This window comes from Cylas formicarius, unplaced genomic scaffold (assembly GCF_029955315.1).
Source record: "Cylas formicarius isolate icCylForm1 unplaced genomic scaffold, icCylForm1.1 PGA_scaffold_3__17_contigs__length_32017465, whole genome shotgun sequence".
Lineage (NCBI taxonomy): Eukaryota > Metazoa > Arthropoda > Insecta > Coleoptera > Brentidae > Cylas > Cylas formicarius.
This window is the reverse complement of record NW_026844326.1, coordinates 18,666,409-18,684,546: the sequence shown is the minus strand read 5'-3', so window position 1 is coordinate 18,684,546 and position 18,138 is coordinate 18,666,409. Positions and strand designations below refer to the sequence as shown.

The window sequence follows — 18,138 nt, the reverse complement described above, 5'->3', positions numbered from 1 at the left end:
GCATTTGCCGTATTTATTTAGGACCGAGCAATACTCATAAGTTTGCCGTGAATCATTATTGTTTATCCAAACTGTTTGTTTTCTTCGTATCTCGGCGAATTCAATTCCCGGACATTTACAATCTTATTCAAATATTACAACCTCTATTAGGATCGTACTACTGACTTCAAATGCCCGAACGGATTTGATATGCGTCTAGCATTTATTCGATTTTCGACTCAATAAAACTAGGCAAAAATAATTTCAAATCAATTATAGGCGCGTTTATCCCTATTGAATTGAAAATTGAAAACGAATTGCCCAATCCGTGTACCGTTTGAAACTTCGGCAATTTAAAGTGTATTTTTATGTCTCTGATTGTTTCAAAGAGATTCCATCGGGTCAATTTTCGGTACAATAAAACCATTTTATCGGAGAAATCGTTTTTCGTTACTTACGCGATCCGATCGAATTTTTCCTAAATAAAACTAATTAAAAGCTAATGTCGGACTAAATTCCCTTGTTAAACCGATAAAATTCTTTGAAATCCCTACGAAATCATTTCGAAATGGAATTGGTGGTATCGCCTTGATGAAACAATTATTCATTAAAATTGTGTCACATTAAACTTGTGAAAATAATAACTGTTTGCGAAGAGTTACATTTTTTCGACGGGATAATCACTATGGAAATCTTTCGTCCTATGCTAATATTCTATGGAAATTTATCAATAACCCTTAAGATACAAATATATCCGATAGAGATAAGTGTTGATACGATATAGATACATGGAGATTCGGTAGAAATACGAAATAATAACCGTTGGTTTTTAATTTTTAATTTTAATTCCGATTCACCTTCTCACTATCCAAGATTTTTTTAATAAATCGATTGCACAAATAGACAATTATTAATAAAATTGGAAATTACATTGAAATGTATACGATGAAAAGGAAAATATTAAGGCACACGCCTTCTATTAATACAAAATTTCGAATATATATAACAAAACTAACCAAAACAGCCTCAAAAAGAAATCTTCACTACTTACGCAAATAACATATTTGAAATAATCATTGGTGGCAACGGCACTTCTTATGTTAACACCTCGGTTGACGCTATGACCCCCTTATGGCTATATCGAGTGCTATATATAAGTACAAATTGCAGTTTATAGAAAATATCATTTTAGATGAAAAAATTAGAAAAAATCACTTTGTTCAGAATTTTATTTATTTTTTAAAGAATTTTTGAAAAAATATAAATAATCGTTTAGTGGTGATAATCATGTTATATCCATTTTAAGGGCAATTATTTTATTTCTTTTGCGCTAGAAATGCTTTTAGATATTTTAATTCACAAATATACGGAGTAAAAAAGTATTGTATTAACAAAATATGTTTTGTATTGGTAACTAAATTAAGTAACGTTTTGACCAAGTAAGGACGATGCGGTTTTGTATTAGAAAAGAGGATGGTCCTAAAAATTTAAAAAAAATAAATAAATAGGACAAACGAAAATGCTGGAAATTATATTCGAGCATCTGAAAAGCTTAAGAGGGACGCAACTGTTATCTTAAATTTTAAAACTCGGTTGTGTGCTGCGTGCTCTATCTCCGCAAGAAAAGTGGTAAATGGTGTTCGAATATTTTCTAAAATAAATATACATACCTCCAAGAACTTAGAATCCTTAAGAAGGGCTTTTCCTAGGCTATAAATATTGATAAAAGTGAAGCGATTGTGGTTGGCATCTTTTTTTATAGAAATAATTCATTTCTAATTATCAAGATTGCTATGAAAACAGAGTTTGTTTTTTACCTGGCCAAACGCTACCCATCTTTCATGCCGTTATCTAATGCTTGTCAAAGTCTCTTCATTGCCTACCGTTTTAATTAGTTAAAATATTTATTGCATTAAAGTTGTCCTTTTTAAAACCATCGTAATCCAGAGCCTAAAATATATCGACGGGTCAGTAAAATAGTTCAGTAGTAATTTAACCATTGATTCGGTTTGGTTAGTTAATTAAACGTAATTATTAATGGAAGAATATTTGAAAGCGGCAAAACGTAGAATGTTAGCTACAGAGTAATTTGGTTATGTGTGTACTGTAAAAAAGTAATGAAGATAAACAATAACCTTTTATTTTGATTTTAAATATTTATTATTTACTACATTCAAAATAATTGGATATCAATAGCAACCCCTAAAATTGAAAATTTTCCCAAAATCCATCAATTTCTTTTATTTATATTTTAAGATGCGTTAAACAATCAGCTAAATATATTGATGCTGTTTTCACTAGGTTGTTGGGTACTTATTTGACTATCACTTTTGTTCAAATTTCTAGAACCCTCCATTCTACTAACACCGTACCTCGTTGTGGTTAGTGAGACTAGTATTCGGACTGCGACTTCTTAATTGACTGGCCAAATTCGATTAAAATATTTTAAAAAACATGTTGCAATCGTAGAGTGTTGTCTATCATTATTCAATAATAATATATATTTATAGTAAATTATTATGCGATTGTGATGTCTAATTTACCTATAACCCTCTTCAAGACATACCCGAATACGATACTTGGCGAATCGGGAGAACTCAATAAAAATATCGATGCACAATGTAAATAAATATAAATGAATAAATATAAATTTAATTGTATGTTTAGAACTATTTCGGTCAATTGACCGGTTCGGTCTTTTGACTGGTCAATTGACACAAAAAACTTTGACCGGCCTATTCCATACCGCTCTCTGAGGCACCCTATATGTACACCATGTGTTAAATAAAACGACACAGTATACGATCTGGAAACCCATGAGAAATACGAAAAAAAGTTTCGTACTAAAGTTTCTTGGACTCTTCTGAAGATTTAAAATATTATAATTTTGTTGATACAGGGTGTCCCAAAAGTGTCCTCTCCGACATCAACTTTGTTATTTTGTATATATATATCGACATTTTTGGAATCCTTGGTTAAAATAAAGGTCCCTTTCTAAGGAAATTCCTATTCGAATTTTGCATAGTTTAGGTAGAAATTGGGGTTACGTGTTTTTTTTTTCATATTTAGATTACCCATATAAAATTGTGTTGTGACGCTACTGATCCAGGTATTCCAAGGAAAATTTTACCACAGACTAAGGCGCTGATGCTCTACTCAATCAGTTTGACAGATGCGCCTCAGCTTATACAGGATATCCTAAATAGGTGGTGCCGTTTTGGCGAATTTAATTAACAAAATCTCAAGATTTTCAAATGGAACATCCTATATTTTTATTCAGATATCAATTCTAGAGTAAAAAACAAGGAAAGTTTGTAATTTATCTTTTATTTAAATTTTAATTACTTTTTGACATATTCGAGGTTTAAAACACCACCGTATAAATTCTTGTTGAATTTAAAGCTGTCCACATTAGGTCACTTCATAGGTTAACCAAAAAAATTATAACTTATATAAACTACAAATAAAATATATACTATCAAAAAACTTGACAACTATGAACTTTTTATTAAATAGAAACATGAAAAATAACAAAAACAAACAGAAATGTCAAAGTTTGTTTATACCTTGATGCGTAAAAAAAAAGATTGTGATGCCTTACCCAACTACATTTATAAATATTTTGATATTTTTTTATTGTGCTGATGCCGGATAAAACGAGAATTTTAAGAGGAACATTTTTAACTTAACTTTATGAACCGAATTAAAAAAACTTTTTAGTTAACTTTTTTTAAGATATATTAATTCAAATTTGTTGCCTTGGTTAGTTAGCCTATAAACTTTAATGACTTATTTTTGTTATTTGGTATTTTCAATCAAGATAGATAGTTAACCATCAAATGCTTTATTAAATCTGTATTGTTGTTGTCTTGGCTATTTAAAAAATACCTATTGCTGCCAACAATGTGGGCAGCTTTAAATTCAACAAGAATTTATACGGCTGTTATCTTAAACTTCGAATATCTCAAAAAGTAAGAAAAATTTAAATATAAGATAAATTGCAAGCCTACCTTTTTTTGTCCTAGAATTGATACCTGAATGAAAATATAAGGTGTTCCATTTGAAAATCTCGAGATTTTATTAATAGAATTCGCCAAAACGTCACCACCTATTTGGGACACCTTGTATAAGCTGAGGCGCATCTGTCAAACTGATTGAGTAGTGCATCATTTAACAACACAATTTTATATGGGACAATCAAAATATGAAAAAAAAAAACCAATTTCAGCCTAAATTCTGCAAAATTTCTTAAGATAGTGACCTTTATTTTAACCAAGGATTCCAAAAATGACGATATATATACAGGGTGTTCCATTTAAAATAACAAATATGTCTGTCGGGGGAACACTTTTGGGACGCCACATTATAATATTTTCAATCTTTACAATCAATCCAAGAAACTTTTGTACGAAACTTTTTTTTCGTATCTCCTATGGGTTTCCAGATCGTATAGTGGGTCGTTTTATTTGGCATACTGTGTACATGTGTATTGCAACAGTAATATAAGTTGCCTGATTCATACCGAACGGAATTGGACTAAAACCAAAGGATATTGCAAAGAGCCGCAACAACAAAGAAAACTATTTTAATGCGTATTCATCAACGAAGCAACAATATGGAATTCCAATTTAATATGTGCAGTAAAATTACTTATGCAACGCGGTGTGACAAATCGCAGATGCCAGGCAAACACTTATCGAAGAAAAAAATGGAACATATTCACAGAAAATGTGGTGTAATTTTCATACAGATTAGGATCTATAAAGCTGCGGTTTTACTTGTTAGTTGCGTGTACGCTTGTGTGTTTTAAAACCCGACCATGTGTTTGATCATTTAAAGCTTCATGTTAATGACCCGTCTTCATGGAACTAAATTAGTGTCTCGTCACTTAGCTCATAATAAGTACCATGTTAAAGCGCTTAAAATTCAAATTTAAAATTTAATGAAACAAATGTTTCAATCGGGGTTTCAATTAATTATTTTTTATGCTCAAAGATAGATGGTTAATACATTGTAGATAAAACCAAATTTGTTATAGAGGTATTTTGTAGCGTACCAAAGTAAGAAACAAATTTACATTGTCCTTTGGCGTGGCGGTAACACTAGCGGCAACATCACGGTTGATGGAGCTTTTACGTAAGCAAGTGAAGAAATCGTTCGATCACTTCATTATTTTTAAAACCGACAGACCAAATCGACAAATTCATATAGGTAACACTCGACCAAACATATACGTTGCGTTGTAAAATATTTACAGCTATACTTTCTGTCGGGCACCTAACTATAGTTTCAGAACACAGCAAGGAAAAAAAATCTTAACCTTGAATTTTGAATATTTTGTAAAAAATTTGCGGTAAGAAGTTTCGCGAGGCTTCTTACAAGTACAACATGCACAGAGTTTGGTTAGGGTTAGTGTTGCGGCTGGTCAATTGACAACTTCTTAATTGACCGGTCAATTGACTAGTTAAAAAAATGTTTTAAATAACATCTTGCAATTGTAGAGCGTTATCTATCATTATTGAATAATATGTATTTTATAATAAATTAATATGCGTTTTTGACGTCCAATTTACCTATAACCAATCCTCTTCAAGGAATATCCGAATACGATATTTAGCGATTCGAGGAAACCCAATAATAATATCGACTATATAAATATAAATAAATAAATATAAATTTTATGGTATGTTTAAAATTATTTCGGTCAATTGACACACAAAAAAATTTGACCAATTCCACAAACTTAGTTAGAGTTGTTTGTCTTTAGATTGTGATTTTTTCAAAATGTACAGTAATTTTAAGATTCCAAATATCTCAGGATATCCGAAGCTAAAGTCTGTTCATAGATATAAAAAAGTAACTAACTGACCCGGGCCAGCTGTAAGAATGAAATATGGCCGATATAAAAAAGTAACTAACTGACCCGGGCCAGCTGTAAGAATGAAATATGGCCGAACAGGTTCGTACTTTGCTTAGAATTTAATTATTTGGGGTTTTGTTAGGAAAGATACTAAACAATATTTATTTATTTATTTATTTATGTATTTAAAATAAAATTACAAATTATTTTTATTACCTACTTAAATCACTTAAAATTATTAGTATTAGTATTAGTATTAGTATCACTATCGCTATCATCACCTGTTCTAATTATTATTTGTTCTATATTATTTGAAATATGGATATACGGTTGTTCTGCTTTTTCTATCTGTTTAACAGAATTTGCCTAACTTTGTGGAGGGATGTTACAAACTTCGGTTTCTATAAGTTTGAGGACATTGGAGTCAACACGGAGAAAATCATTCTTACGACGAATGGCAGATTTCAGTTGGTGCCAAACATGTTCAATAGGATTAAAAATACAGTGGTAAGGTGGAAGCCTTAAAATGTATGCTCTACATTTTTTGCATACTTATCACAGACGTATTCCTCATGTAGGTTCAAGCGTTGTAGAACCTCATTTAATTGCTTTTTGATTTAATCTTCGTGAAAATAAATGTCGTTATTATACATGTAGTTCTGGATTGTTGCTTTTGTGTCACATGAGGAAGGGGTTTTAGTCAATTGTCTACTGTGATAACTTGCATTGTCCATTACAAAGACGCTATTAGGAGGAATGTTTGGAACTAGTTTGTTTTTAAACCAACTTTCAAATAAATCAGCGGTGGTGTCTTCATGGTAATCCAGAGAAGAATCTTTAATATTTTTCGGAGACAGAAAAAGTCCATTTGAAATCCAACTATCTTTAGAGCCAGCATGCAAAATAGTTATTCTTTTACCTCTTTTTGATGGCGTGTTTGTTTTACACTTATCAGTTGAGTCAACCCAACCCTTGTCCGGGGTATCATAAGTGTCGAACCAGGTTTTATCCAAGTAAATAATTGGCCTTTGTTGTTCTCTGTAAATCCTAATTTTTTCTAGATATGCCAGTCGCCATTTCCGAATTCTAAATGATTCTATTAAAACTTGCTTTTTGTCAATTTTTAAAAATCTAAAACCCATGTGTTAAATACACTTCCATATGGTAGTTCTGCCACATATAACACTGGTTTCATCCTTTTCAAGCCTCCTAATTAAGAAATCTAATGTAGGCACGCTTTGTTCCTCGTATAACTGGTAAATTTTACGCCGTATTATATCTTGATCACTTTCATCTACACTCGAGAAAATGTCAGCATCGCTTCCTTTTTTCCTCGCTGAAATGGGATTATTCACAATTTTCCATACAGTTGATGTTGGAATTTTCGTCAATGTGTCCGTTTCTTCTAAAGATGCTTGCTTGCTTGCTGACACCACGTTGAATGAGAGTCAAATAAACATTGTTTATAACTTCCTTAGTCTCAATAGAATAGTGTTTTCTACATATGGGCGAGAGCATCTCCTGAGATACACTAGACTAGCACATATTTTGCATAATTCGCACATGATTCAACACACGCGGTAGTACACACGAAATAAGAATGATTACTAATAAACTTAAACTAAGTAGTAGATCAAACCAAAGAATATTAGACACAGGTAGGTATAAAAATATTTTCTATTACGGAACCACAATTATACCGGAATTTAAATTCCGAAACTTTAAGTAATAATCTTGTTGCATTATATGTTAATGACCACCCTTGGATAATCCCATTCGAAAGCAATTGGTCATTTTCTTATATCTATGAACAGACCATACCCATGCAGGTCTATATGGATTTGCAAAAAATGTCCACAAATGAAAAATAAAAAAAACAAAACGCTGTCGTCATTATGAATGAACATTATTTTTCGTGCAGTCTTAAAATTTCTTGTTAAAATTTAGTGTTTTTTGTATTCACAATTTTAGGGTAAACTTTCGATTTAGAATTCGGCGAAAGCTTAGAATAAGGTGTCTCAATAGTGTGTGAGCGGTTGATTTTTTGCAAATACCTGACGATATAAGATAGGGTGTTTTAAATTTTGTTAATTTCTGTCATCTTTTTGGGACACTCTGTGTAAATCTCACACATTGCATTAACGTCAAAGGTTATGTAGTAGTTTTAATAATTTTTTTAATAATATTTCTAAACCTTTGCAAAATGACTACAAAGCTATTAGGTTTAGCGTCGAGTTTAGCTATAACACATTCCATATAAAATATGTTTAAAATTAATAGCAACAAGCATGAAAAAATGTACCTTACTTAGGCATTTGTGAGACATCCTAGCACAAACAAAAATAATTTTAAGTTATTTTTGATTAGCTTTAAGTTAAAATTTGAAGATTGGGTATGTATGTTTGTGCTGCATCCCCTCTATGCCTACGTGCTCTTAATAAACGAAAATAAATATGTTCGTGTTAAGATTTGAGGGGCTGTTGAGTCCGCGTGGGAAGCCGTTTTTTTTGTTATCGGTCAAAGTAATATATTGGAAGCTGAGAATAAATGTTGGAAGTAGCCTTTTGTTAACTGTTGGTCTGTGACCAAAAGAAGAAATTCCTCGACGGATGTCGGTAATGGGCGAATGGCCATAGTAGTCTTGCCCAACTGTTTGTAAAGAGCAAAGAAGAAGAAGAAGAGAAGAAGAATATAAGGTTTAAATCAAATTATTATTATTTTTTTAGGGGTTGATTTTCCAAATTCCACGTCTACTGAAATATCTTAACCTCTATTTTAACTAACTTTTCACACTTTTTCGTTCTTCCTTTTGCTTATTTTTTGCTTTTTGTAGTTTACTTACTTAATCAATCCAAATTTATTTTTTTGACGGCTTGCCACGACGAAGCTTGTATTTTCCGTACCCATACCTACCTGCAAGATTTAAAAGTGGAAATTTCTCTGGTCTGATGGTTATAATCAAAGTAGGTGTAGTGACGTTTTATTTTCAAACGGTTTGGAAGTGAAATTTTCGTACCGAACCTCCTTCCAGAATAAAATAATCATCAAACATCTTAATAACTGATGCACTAGCGATATTCTAAGTGAAAGTACATGCTTTAACAGAAATTATATAGAGTTCGTTAAAAAAAGTACCTCTGAGGTTGGGTGCTGAGTTTTTCATCGCTTTTGTTTTTCAAATTGTGAATAACCCGTATTTTTATCCCTTATTCCGCACAGTTCGTATAAGACGTGGTAAGGACTCAGAAACCTAAGTTTAGAAAATTTAAAAGAATAAGTCGAACCGGTTATTAGACCGATGACGCATCGGCATCGAACTTACAACTTTCTCATGTATCGCTTCCGCGCTATCAGGGTGTACGATTCTCTGTGTCCGCCGCTGAAATACTTCATCTTCAAACCCATCGAAATAAAATACTATTCCTATACCACTAACGATTATCACAAGTATTGCACGCCAGTAACTCGTAATATATTGCTCCAAAAACTGTCGTTCTAGTTGATCGATTTGTCAACCGGGTAGGTAGACCGCGATTAGATTCTTAGGGGTCGAAACGCGCACCGAAAAATCCATCCTCTCGCCCCCGGCGATAAAAAAACCGGTCCGGTAGCGAAATTTTCACACGTAAGGTAGAGGCTGTTAGGCTTTTCGCCCGCAAGAAACCACCTGACTTTCGCACACGTGTGACATCGTTAACGCGTAAAAACCCACGTGCGTTTTCCGAACGAGCTTTCGTCGTTACGTAACCGCTCTCCGGAGCGGCCGAGTCATTACTGAAAAGCGCGTTTAGAGAGAGAAAAGAAGCGTGGAGAACACCAGCAGGGGACTCCGTTTTACAAGATTCCCCCCACTATTTAGACCGTGTGCGTGTGTGTGTGCGAAACAGTTTCGTTTTCGTTTAACTTTTGGGCCCCGTATTTTCGACCGACAAACGGGCGCCGGCGGTGCGCTTTTTTGCGCCCACCATTTTTGCAAAAATTTGCCCAAAAAAATTGCAATATACCGCAAAATATTGTTGCCTTGCTGACTGTATTTGGTATTTGAACTCGTCGGATAAATTTCAATCTGAACTACTTAATTAAGGCAGAAAGGTGTGAATAGAACACAAAAGTTGATAGAAATACAATAACACTATAATACACGTTTAAATATACCGGGTGACCCAGTAAAAGCGTGTTTCTGAAATGATGTAATTGTTATCTTAAATTTTAAAACTGGGTTTCCACGAAAATTTCTAATGTTAACCATCTCTGCACGGATGTTCAAATATTTTCCTAACTAAATGTTCATATCTCCAAAAACTCGGAAGGGTATCAATACTGCTTTTGAAATTGAAAAAAGAATAAATCCAACCTAGTTGAAACCGCATCTCAATATCTTTATCCTAACCTAAAATATGAATAAAAGAATTTAACGCTCAAAAAAAGTCAGATTTTGAACGGAATTTGAATCTACTAAATTAAACGCTAATTTATTATTCAGAATGCCGAATGATAATTGAAATAAACAAATAATAAATATTAATAAATACAACAAAATGTTATAATTTATTTTTAATACTTTTTTCGCAATTCCTTAGAACGGCACCCCCTTGCTGACATAGGATCACTAATCAAATGACTAAATAACTGATTTTATTATTTTTTATTTAAATAGCAAAATGTGGACTGCAAGGGTATCCATTATCTGCGTTTCACCTAGTAACTCCAAAAGACAATTATTCCTTGATCAATTGGTTAAGGCTTTCGCGGCCCGTTGATAAGCTATTATCTACGTATCTACGTAGACTCTACGTCCAACATCGGAGATGGAAAGACCTCTGAAGAAGCTCGCCACTCGTGCTAGCGAAACGTTAGGAAGTAATTCCAATCGACGACGGCCTTTAAACCCGAACCAAGATAATAGCTTATTCCTTGATCAAATGACTTCCGTAAGGATATTGATAGTTTCTGTTTTAACATTAATTAAACATAAATTTTTGTTACAGGAAAATATTGTATCATGTGCTTTTACTATTATTTTAATGACAAGAATAAAATTTTATAGTCATAGTTTATAGATCTTAGGATGAAATTGTCTTCTAAGAATAAACCAGCTAGCTGGAATCAGTTTATGTCAGTGAACTATACCGATATGAAATGGTTTTTTGATGGGCAAATTTTATTTAGAATACAGGTTAATAATATAATGGCAGATAATTACAATAAAAAATTGTTTGCAATTGTTTCTAGAATTCTCTACTTGTTTGTGTTTTTTGGAAAATGGCCACAGGGTAATTTTTTCTTTGAACCAAGTGGTTGTCACATATTTTGACAATTTTTATAATTTCATTCCAGTGTTAATAAACATGGTTGCATTACGTTTTATCTATAAAGTTTAATGTTCTGTGCATAATGTTTACAAATAAAAAATAAATCAGAATTTTGGTACTCTGTACCTATTGACTCAGTTGTCATTAAAATATAAAAATTAAATTTAAGATTGTTTCCATTTCTAACTAACCAAATTTAGGGAAAAAATATGATATTAATTTTTATACGCTTTTTCGGAGGATTTTTAAGAAATTTGAGATTACTTAAATTTTATTTTACACATATATTTAAAAAAAAACATCAAATTGTAATTTGTCAATTATTTCGATATAATATACCAGCAAATGAGGTAATATCCCATCACTAACTACATTCATTATTGAAAAATTTTCCTCACATTTCAATCGCGCCGCACCTTTGCCATTCCAGTTTAGATGGAGTTCGCTGATTTATATTGAGCATAAAACGTTTTGGGCAGGCTATAACGTGCTGTCAAGTAGTGTTTGTTGTAACGATCAACCCATGCGATTGACGCTCGCTGCTATAAAATTTCTCGTTTTTCTTTAAAACAAATTATGTGCTAATAATACTTTATGCGAGTGTACTGTCCAGAGATAAATGTTTTATGTTAATGTAAAGGGCAATAGTTCACTGCTAGTAAGCTAATAAAATTATTGACAAAAATATCAAACCAAGTGAATACTTCTTTCAATGACTTATTTAAATGGGAGAGTCAATTTGCGCACTCTGCTCTCACGATGGTATTTGTTAGTCGTACTGATGAGTTATAGCCGGATCTATTTTCATAATTCATCATGATTATCAGAGAGAATTATAATTTTATATGACAGGACTAATCTTGAGCAAAATTGTGCCTTCTGCATTTAGGAAGCTCATCAGTGAGTCTGAGACTAACTGTTTTGTTCAATATGGGCAGTGCCTTTTGTAGTGATGAAGTAGCTCTAATATAGCTTAGATTATCGAGTCCAGTGACAACGCAAACTTAGCCTTTTTAATAAACATTATTGCCAAAAACAATTTTAATGTTTTTTTTCATAGGACAACCTAAAATAACTTTTTTACAAAGCTTTTTCACCAACGTTTTATTAATTTCGATTTTTATTTAATTAAAAATAAAACATGAAATTCTAAAGAAAGTTACTAGGGAGCGAAAAAACAATTTTTTCAAGTTGTACTTACATTGAATGAATTTCAGAGGTAAATAAATTTCTGTAATTGCTTAAATGATGAAAGTAATTGTTCCAGTTTTAAAGCATTCATAATGAAACATATTTTGCAGCGAGCGCATATATACGGAATATTCAAAACGTTCTGCCAGGTATACCTAAGAAACGACTACAAAAAATAACTAAATAAGCATCGTTCTGTAAGTGAAATACGAATGTTCTAGGCTGTCAGAGGATAATTGGAAAAAATTCTAGTCTTAACAGGATAATCAAGTGATAAAACTTTTTTTATACACATGGGACAGGGAACCGCTAACACGGCTAGTACACCGAGATTAGTCCTATCTGAGGCATCCACAATATTCTCTCAAAAGCTAGATCTTAATTAAATCATATCACTGACTCGCCTACTATTAGTTTAGATTTGAGAGCCTTGTGCGTTAAGAAAATATAAATAAATTCCTCCCTAACGAAAAGTAAACATTCGTTACACTCATATCCTTTAGTTCATGTCCACAACTGCTTTAAAATCTTTTAAAATGTATATGTTATCGACATATACTATAATTTATTATTTAAATTTAATAATTATTAAAACGGATATGTATATTCGGATTAAGTAATAAAATTTTTATTTTTTCCTAGTTTCTCAAGTCGTGTAAATTTGCACCAGCAGCCGCTTCAAATGCCTAACCATAAGCTAATTCATCCTGACGGTAATAGTGATGGCATTAAGTTTTTATAATAATGATAGATACAGTAACATACCCAATCCAATTTTCCACTCACTGACTATAGAAATATTGTAGAAACCGGAATGACGCTCACCTGAAAAAGAAATATGTTGCATAAAACCAACTGAAAGATAAACAAAAAGGACGTACTACTCGTAAGAGCTTAAAAATGATAAGCGACGGCTTATAGAGTAAAAACGCATTAGGCAACTTATCGTAAACGTCTATATCATCGGCAATCATTTGTAGAACGGGCAAAAAGGGTATCTATATCTCTTTCGCTAAGCATTATGAGATAAAAATCCTGGACCAGATGGTTAATTGATTCTACGGTTTGCCGAGCGGCATGTGCTGTCGCCGTTATTGCAAAAATAAATTATTTTCTCAGAGGGTTTCGGTATACCACAAAGTGATGCCTTAATTTACAACATTTCTTTAGGCAGAATGTGAACTTAACAGATGCGATGCATCCATTTTACATCCATGTGAGTAAAGTATTTCTTCTAATTGACACGTTCACAATAAAATAAACAATAAACAATAAAATAAAACATATTTACGTAAATATTACCAAAGTATTCGAAAATCACCGAACGATCACTCTCATGCGCAGTGATTAAAAACTGTTACAACGGTAAAAATTGATGCATCGCAGACGGCATTGACATTTTCGAAAAGCATTTTCGCGCATGCTCCTACATTTCCCCCTCTAATCTGCACTTTTGCACCATTTTCTTTCTAAACAGCGATTTCCACACACTTGATTCGCTCTTCCAGAACAATTAACGAGATCTAGGCATATTTTGAGAAAATGCCGCGGACTATCTGTCAGCGGCCATGTTGGTTGCAATTCCTGTATTATCTCTGGTGGCTGTACTGCTTGCTGAATTCAAAACTTTTATTCGTTAATGTTTACGTCGTTCAAAATTAGGTTTTAATTTGTATGCTTGTTAAACCCATTATTGGATTGAATTATCTTCAAAAATTGAGCGACGATTATGTGAGAGAGGGTTCGAATTTATTATTTTAATTTTGTTATGGCTATAATGCATAGGTTGTTGCAAGTTGCAAAAAGGCTAACCGACCGGTTTGACCGAATATTAAGAGTTTATTGGAGCCGTTCAATTAGCGAAAGTTATATGGCCCTAGATATTTAGACTACAACTGACAGAAATGTCATACACGACTTGTAAACTCGAGTATATTATTTATATTATATTAAATATATTATAAATTTGAACGAAGCACGTACTGTGTTCACATCCTTGGCTTGGAAAATTGTGCACTTCAGTAAATCAAGAACCAAGTTTCGACAAATCATGTGTGTAACTCGCCACTTTGTGCGTAGCACTAACATGTGCCGTAGTCCGGACCAAATGAACTTTTAATCATAGCCGGCGAAACTTTCATTTTCTAGTGTTCATTGTTGGAATAAACCTACTAGCGATACGTGATCCAGGATTAGGTTTTCCGAAAGAAGTTGTTATTACTATCATATTTGTGACGACATACACTTGGTTTTAAAATTGCATAAGGTAAGATGTACGTTACCAGAACTTTATAAGCGTATTTTCGACACATACACAAATGATAAAAATCCTTTTAAAATTTTTACGTCGCGAGACAATATCAACAAAAAAAAAATAGTGCAACCTTATAATCACGTTGTATGTAGATATATCCGTGTCAATTGTTTAAGCAACTAGAAATATTTCCAAACCATATTTAAGTTGTGAACCGTTTAGACGAATATATTTAGAAACGTAATCTAGATATATTAAATAAGTTTAGCTGGGAATTAAGATTATACTGCATTTTCTGGACTAATTTATTTTGTACTAGTACTAGTACTGTAGAAATTATTAGACAACTGTACGGTGGGTGAAACAATTTTAATAGTTATTGGTTTCTCCACTGCTATGAGGACGAAAAAAATGGATAGAGAGGATGCAAGTGTTTAGCGAGTATGCCAACAACAGATATTATGGTGGGATACATAATCAGTTGAAATAAAAATTACTTTGAATTAAAAACAATTTCGTCAAATTAGCTCAAACTCTCAATGGCATGTTTTAAAAATATACTAATTCTACCTTGATTTTCAAGTTTTCAATTTGTTCACAGTTTTTTTTTTTCAAAGAACATTCACAGGCTACTGTAATACCATTTACTAAATTTCTGAATTCCTCCTGCGTCGGTTGCTGTTGAATTGAACTTGCTAACAATCACAAAATACGCTTCACTACAGCCATCTAAAGGCAGTGCGAAAGCAACTCCACACTTGCCACTGTTGTCCTTCCATGCATTCAACACATTACTGACCACACATCAAAAGTTCTTAAGAAATATCCGAAAAATCCGAGAATTTATAGAAATCTATAAGCAACCAAATAATCTTAACTGCGACTCGAATATGGGAATTAGTCCTCCGAGACAATGTTTACAGCTCTGAAGAAGCCAACGTCAGCAAGTTCAATTCAACAACAACCGAAGTTTTGTAAATAGTTGATCGAGACTATTAATAAAGTCAATGAGATAAAAATGCATTTCGATGGTGATGTTAGCAGTATAGTCATTAATATTACCCAGTTTCCATTGAAATATAACTGCATTGATTGAAATTGATTCAACACTTTACATAAATATAAATTTTATTAGATTAATATTGCACCAACAATAACTTGCTAGTTATTATGGATTTTATCAAACCGATTCCTAACCCTCCCCCCAAAATGCGAAAATCAATTCATGTTGTTTTAGAGAATACGTTATCGTAGAAAATTATCGATAATTTTGATGCACTTTGATAACCCCCTCGAAGTGACTGGCTGCGGTAACCCTTTTACCAAATCACGTGCTAAATCAAATACGCGGAATGAGAATTTTTTATTTATCGAACAAGAGTTTGGATTAAAGCTTAGTCGAGCGACAGGGAGCTGTAGATTGCTGTTTTATCTCGACGTTGGGTCATTCTATCGGTTGTAACAAGATGTGATGATTCAGAAGAATGCTTTTAATGGTCGTACGATAGAAAATTAACTGCAGATTCACGGCACATAATAAGATTTGCATAATGAGCTCCGATAAAACGTCGTGTCACTTGCCGACGGCGTCTAAACTTATAATATTATACACGTACTGTTGACTGGAACGTTTGACCGACATTTTAAGGAATTTGATAAGTAAAACGATTTTATTAATACAAAATACTCCGCGCTACCGCGTCGTGAGAATTTCCGCTATGGCAAATGTCCAAAAGTGTCTAAAACGTGATTCGAAAACGTTCGAGAGTAGAAACGTTCCGGTAAGTATGTATGTAACTAATATGAATTTTGTGCAGCAAATTTTATTTAGAGGGGCACTGACAATTGTTTTTATCATTAATGAAAATTAAAAATAAATCAGAATTTTGGTATTATTTACCGATTGATATAGTTGTCACAACAAATTATGAAGAGATTTTAATTTTTTCAAGAAACAAAAATGATTGGTCAAAGAAACAAATTTAAGTAAATACGTGTGCAATCTAAGTTTTTTGAAATAATGCTGTTGAAAAAATACACATGTATTAATAATTTTTGTAAGAATATGTCGACAAAAAAATAAACAAACAACAAGAAGATCGCATATTGTCATTTACAAAGGGTGATTCAATAAGGGTTTCCACATTAAAATAATAAAAAAAGAATATAAAAATATACAAACATTTTTATTTGCCATTTTAGATTAGTCTATTACAATTAGGTATGAAAGATGATGTCATTGAAATTACCCCCGCGACTCATGTGGCATTACGTAACTCGTTTATTGAAATTTCTTATCACTTTTTGACACAATTCAGGTTCTATGCAGGCTATTTCGCGTCTAATCTCCTGTTTCAGCTCTGGAATAGTGTTTGGTTTATTTCTATACACTCTGCTTTTTAGGTACCCAAAAAAAAAATCTAGGGGAGTAGGATCACATGATCGCGGCGGCCAATTGATATCCCCGTTACGTGAGATAATCCGACCAGGAAAGTTGCCCCGCAGCAATTGCATCGTTTCTTTGGATGTGTGACAAGTGGCTCCATTATGTTGGAACCACAAATCTTCAATGTCCATATCTTCCAACTGCTCCCAGAAAAATAACAGCGTTCTCCGCATTAAAGGGCCAAATATTCCTCCGCACCAAAATGCGCACCAGTCACTTTTTGAGGATGCATTGCTTTTTGAACAATCTCTTTTGGATTATCTAATCCCCAAATACGAGCATTGTGTTTGTTTACAAAGCCGCCAACGTGAAAATGTGCCTCATCGCTAAAGATGATTATCGTTGAAAAATGAACCCCTTGTCCTCGTATCCATTCTGCAAACAGGCGGCGCTGTTGATGATTGGGACTTTATATGGGTGTAGATGCAAGTCTTTTGTTAAAATTCGCTCTGTGGTTGAATATGTAAGGCCCACTTGCTGCGATCGATGACGAATCGATGTGTTTGGATCTTCGGCTACACTTTCGCGAACAATGGCAATATTTTGATCTGACCGACCTGCACGAGCACGTTGAGGGACTTTGAGGTTAGTTACAGATCCAGTTTGCTCAAATTGTCGTCTCAGAAGGTCGATTTTGCGCGCCGAAAAATTCACGTAGAGCCCGAAATGCATTTTTTCTTGATCGACCATTTTCATAATAGGCTTGCACAATTTTTACACGTTGTTCAGTCGTATATTGCTCCATGACTAATTTTGTTTATGTTTTGAGGTTAGAAATCTGATATGATAATAAACAAATACAGTGGCGTTTCAAAAATATTTCAGATTGTAATGTGGAAACTCTTATTGAATCACCCGTTATATCATCGTAAATTTTCAGAAAATTTCCAATTTTTCTTGAATTTCAATTCAATTTCATTGAATTCAAGAGGCGATAATGAAAGCCTCCAGCAAAAATCACTCCGTCGAAGCGCTAGTGGTTAAATATGTCATTCAACTTTCGCCATTCAGAGAGTTGACTGAAGCAACTTGTTGCTTGATTTATTTTATACATGAGTTTGGTTTCGAATTTTCTTAAATTTAACAGATTATTGTG

The 18,138-nt window shown here is 33.0% G+C and overlaps 1 protein-coding gene across 4 annotated transcripts in view; it reads right to left on the bottom strand.

Annotated features, from left to right (window-relative positions):
* LOC132699106 (rap1 GTPase-activating protein 1) overlaps nt 1-18,138 on the bottom strand; it is a 373,626-nt gene that overhangs the window by 206,249 nt on the left and 149,239 nt on the right. The window contains exon 1 of one of the 4 annotated variants that reach the window (XM_060665598.1): nt 9,162-9,590. The exons of the other annotated variants lie outside the window; for them this stretch is intronic. Coding sequence (XP_060521581.1) covers nt 9,162-9,244 — 83 coding nt within the window. The 5' untranslated portion in view covers nt 9,245-9,590. Of the gene's footprint in view, nt 1-9,161; nt 9,591-18,138 lie in introns of those variants that run through there. 4 annotated transcript variants of the gene reach the window in all.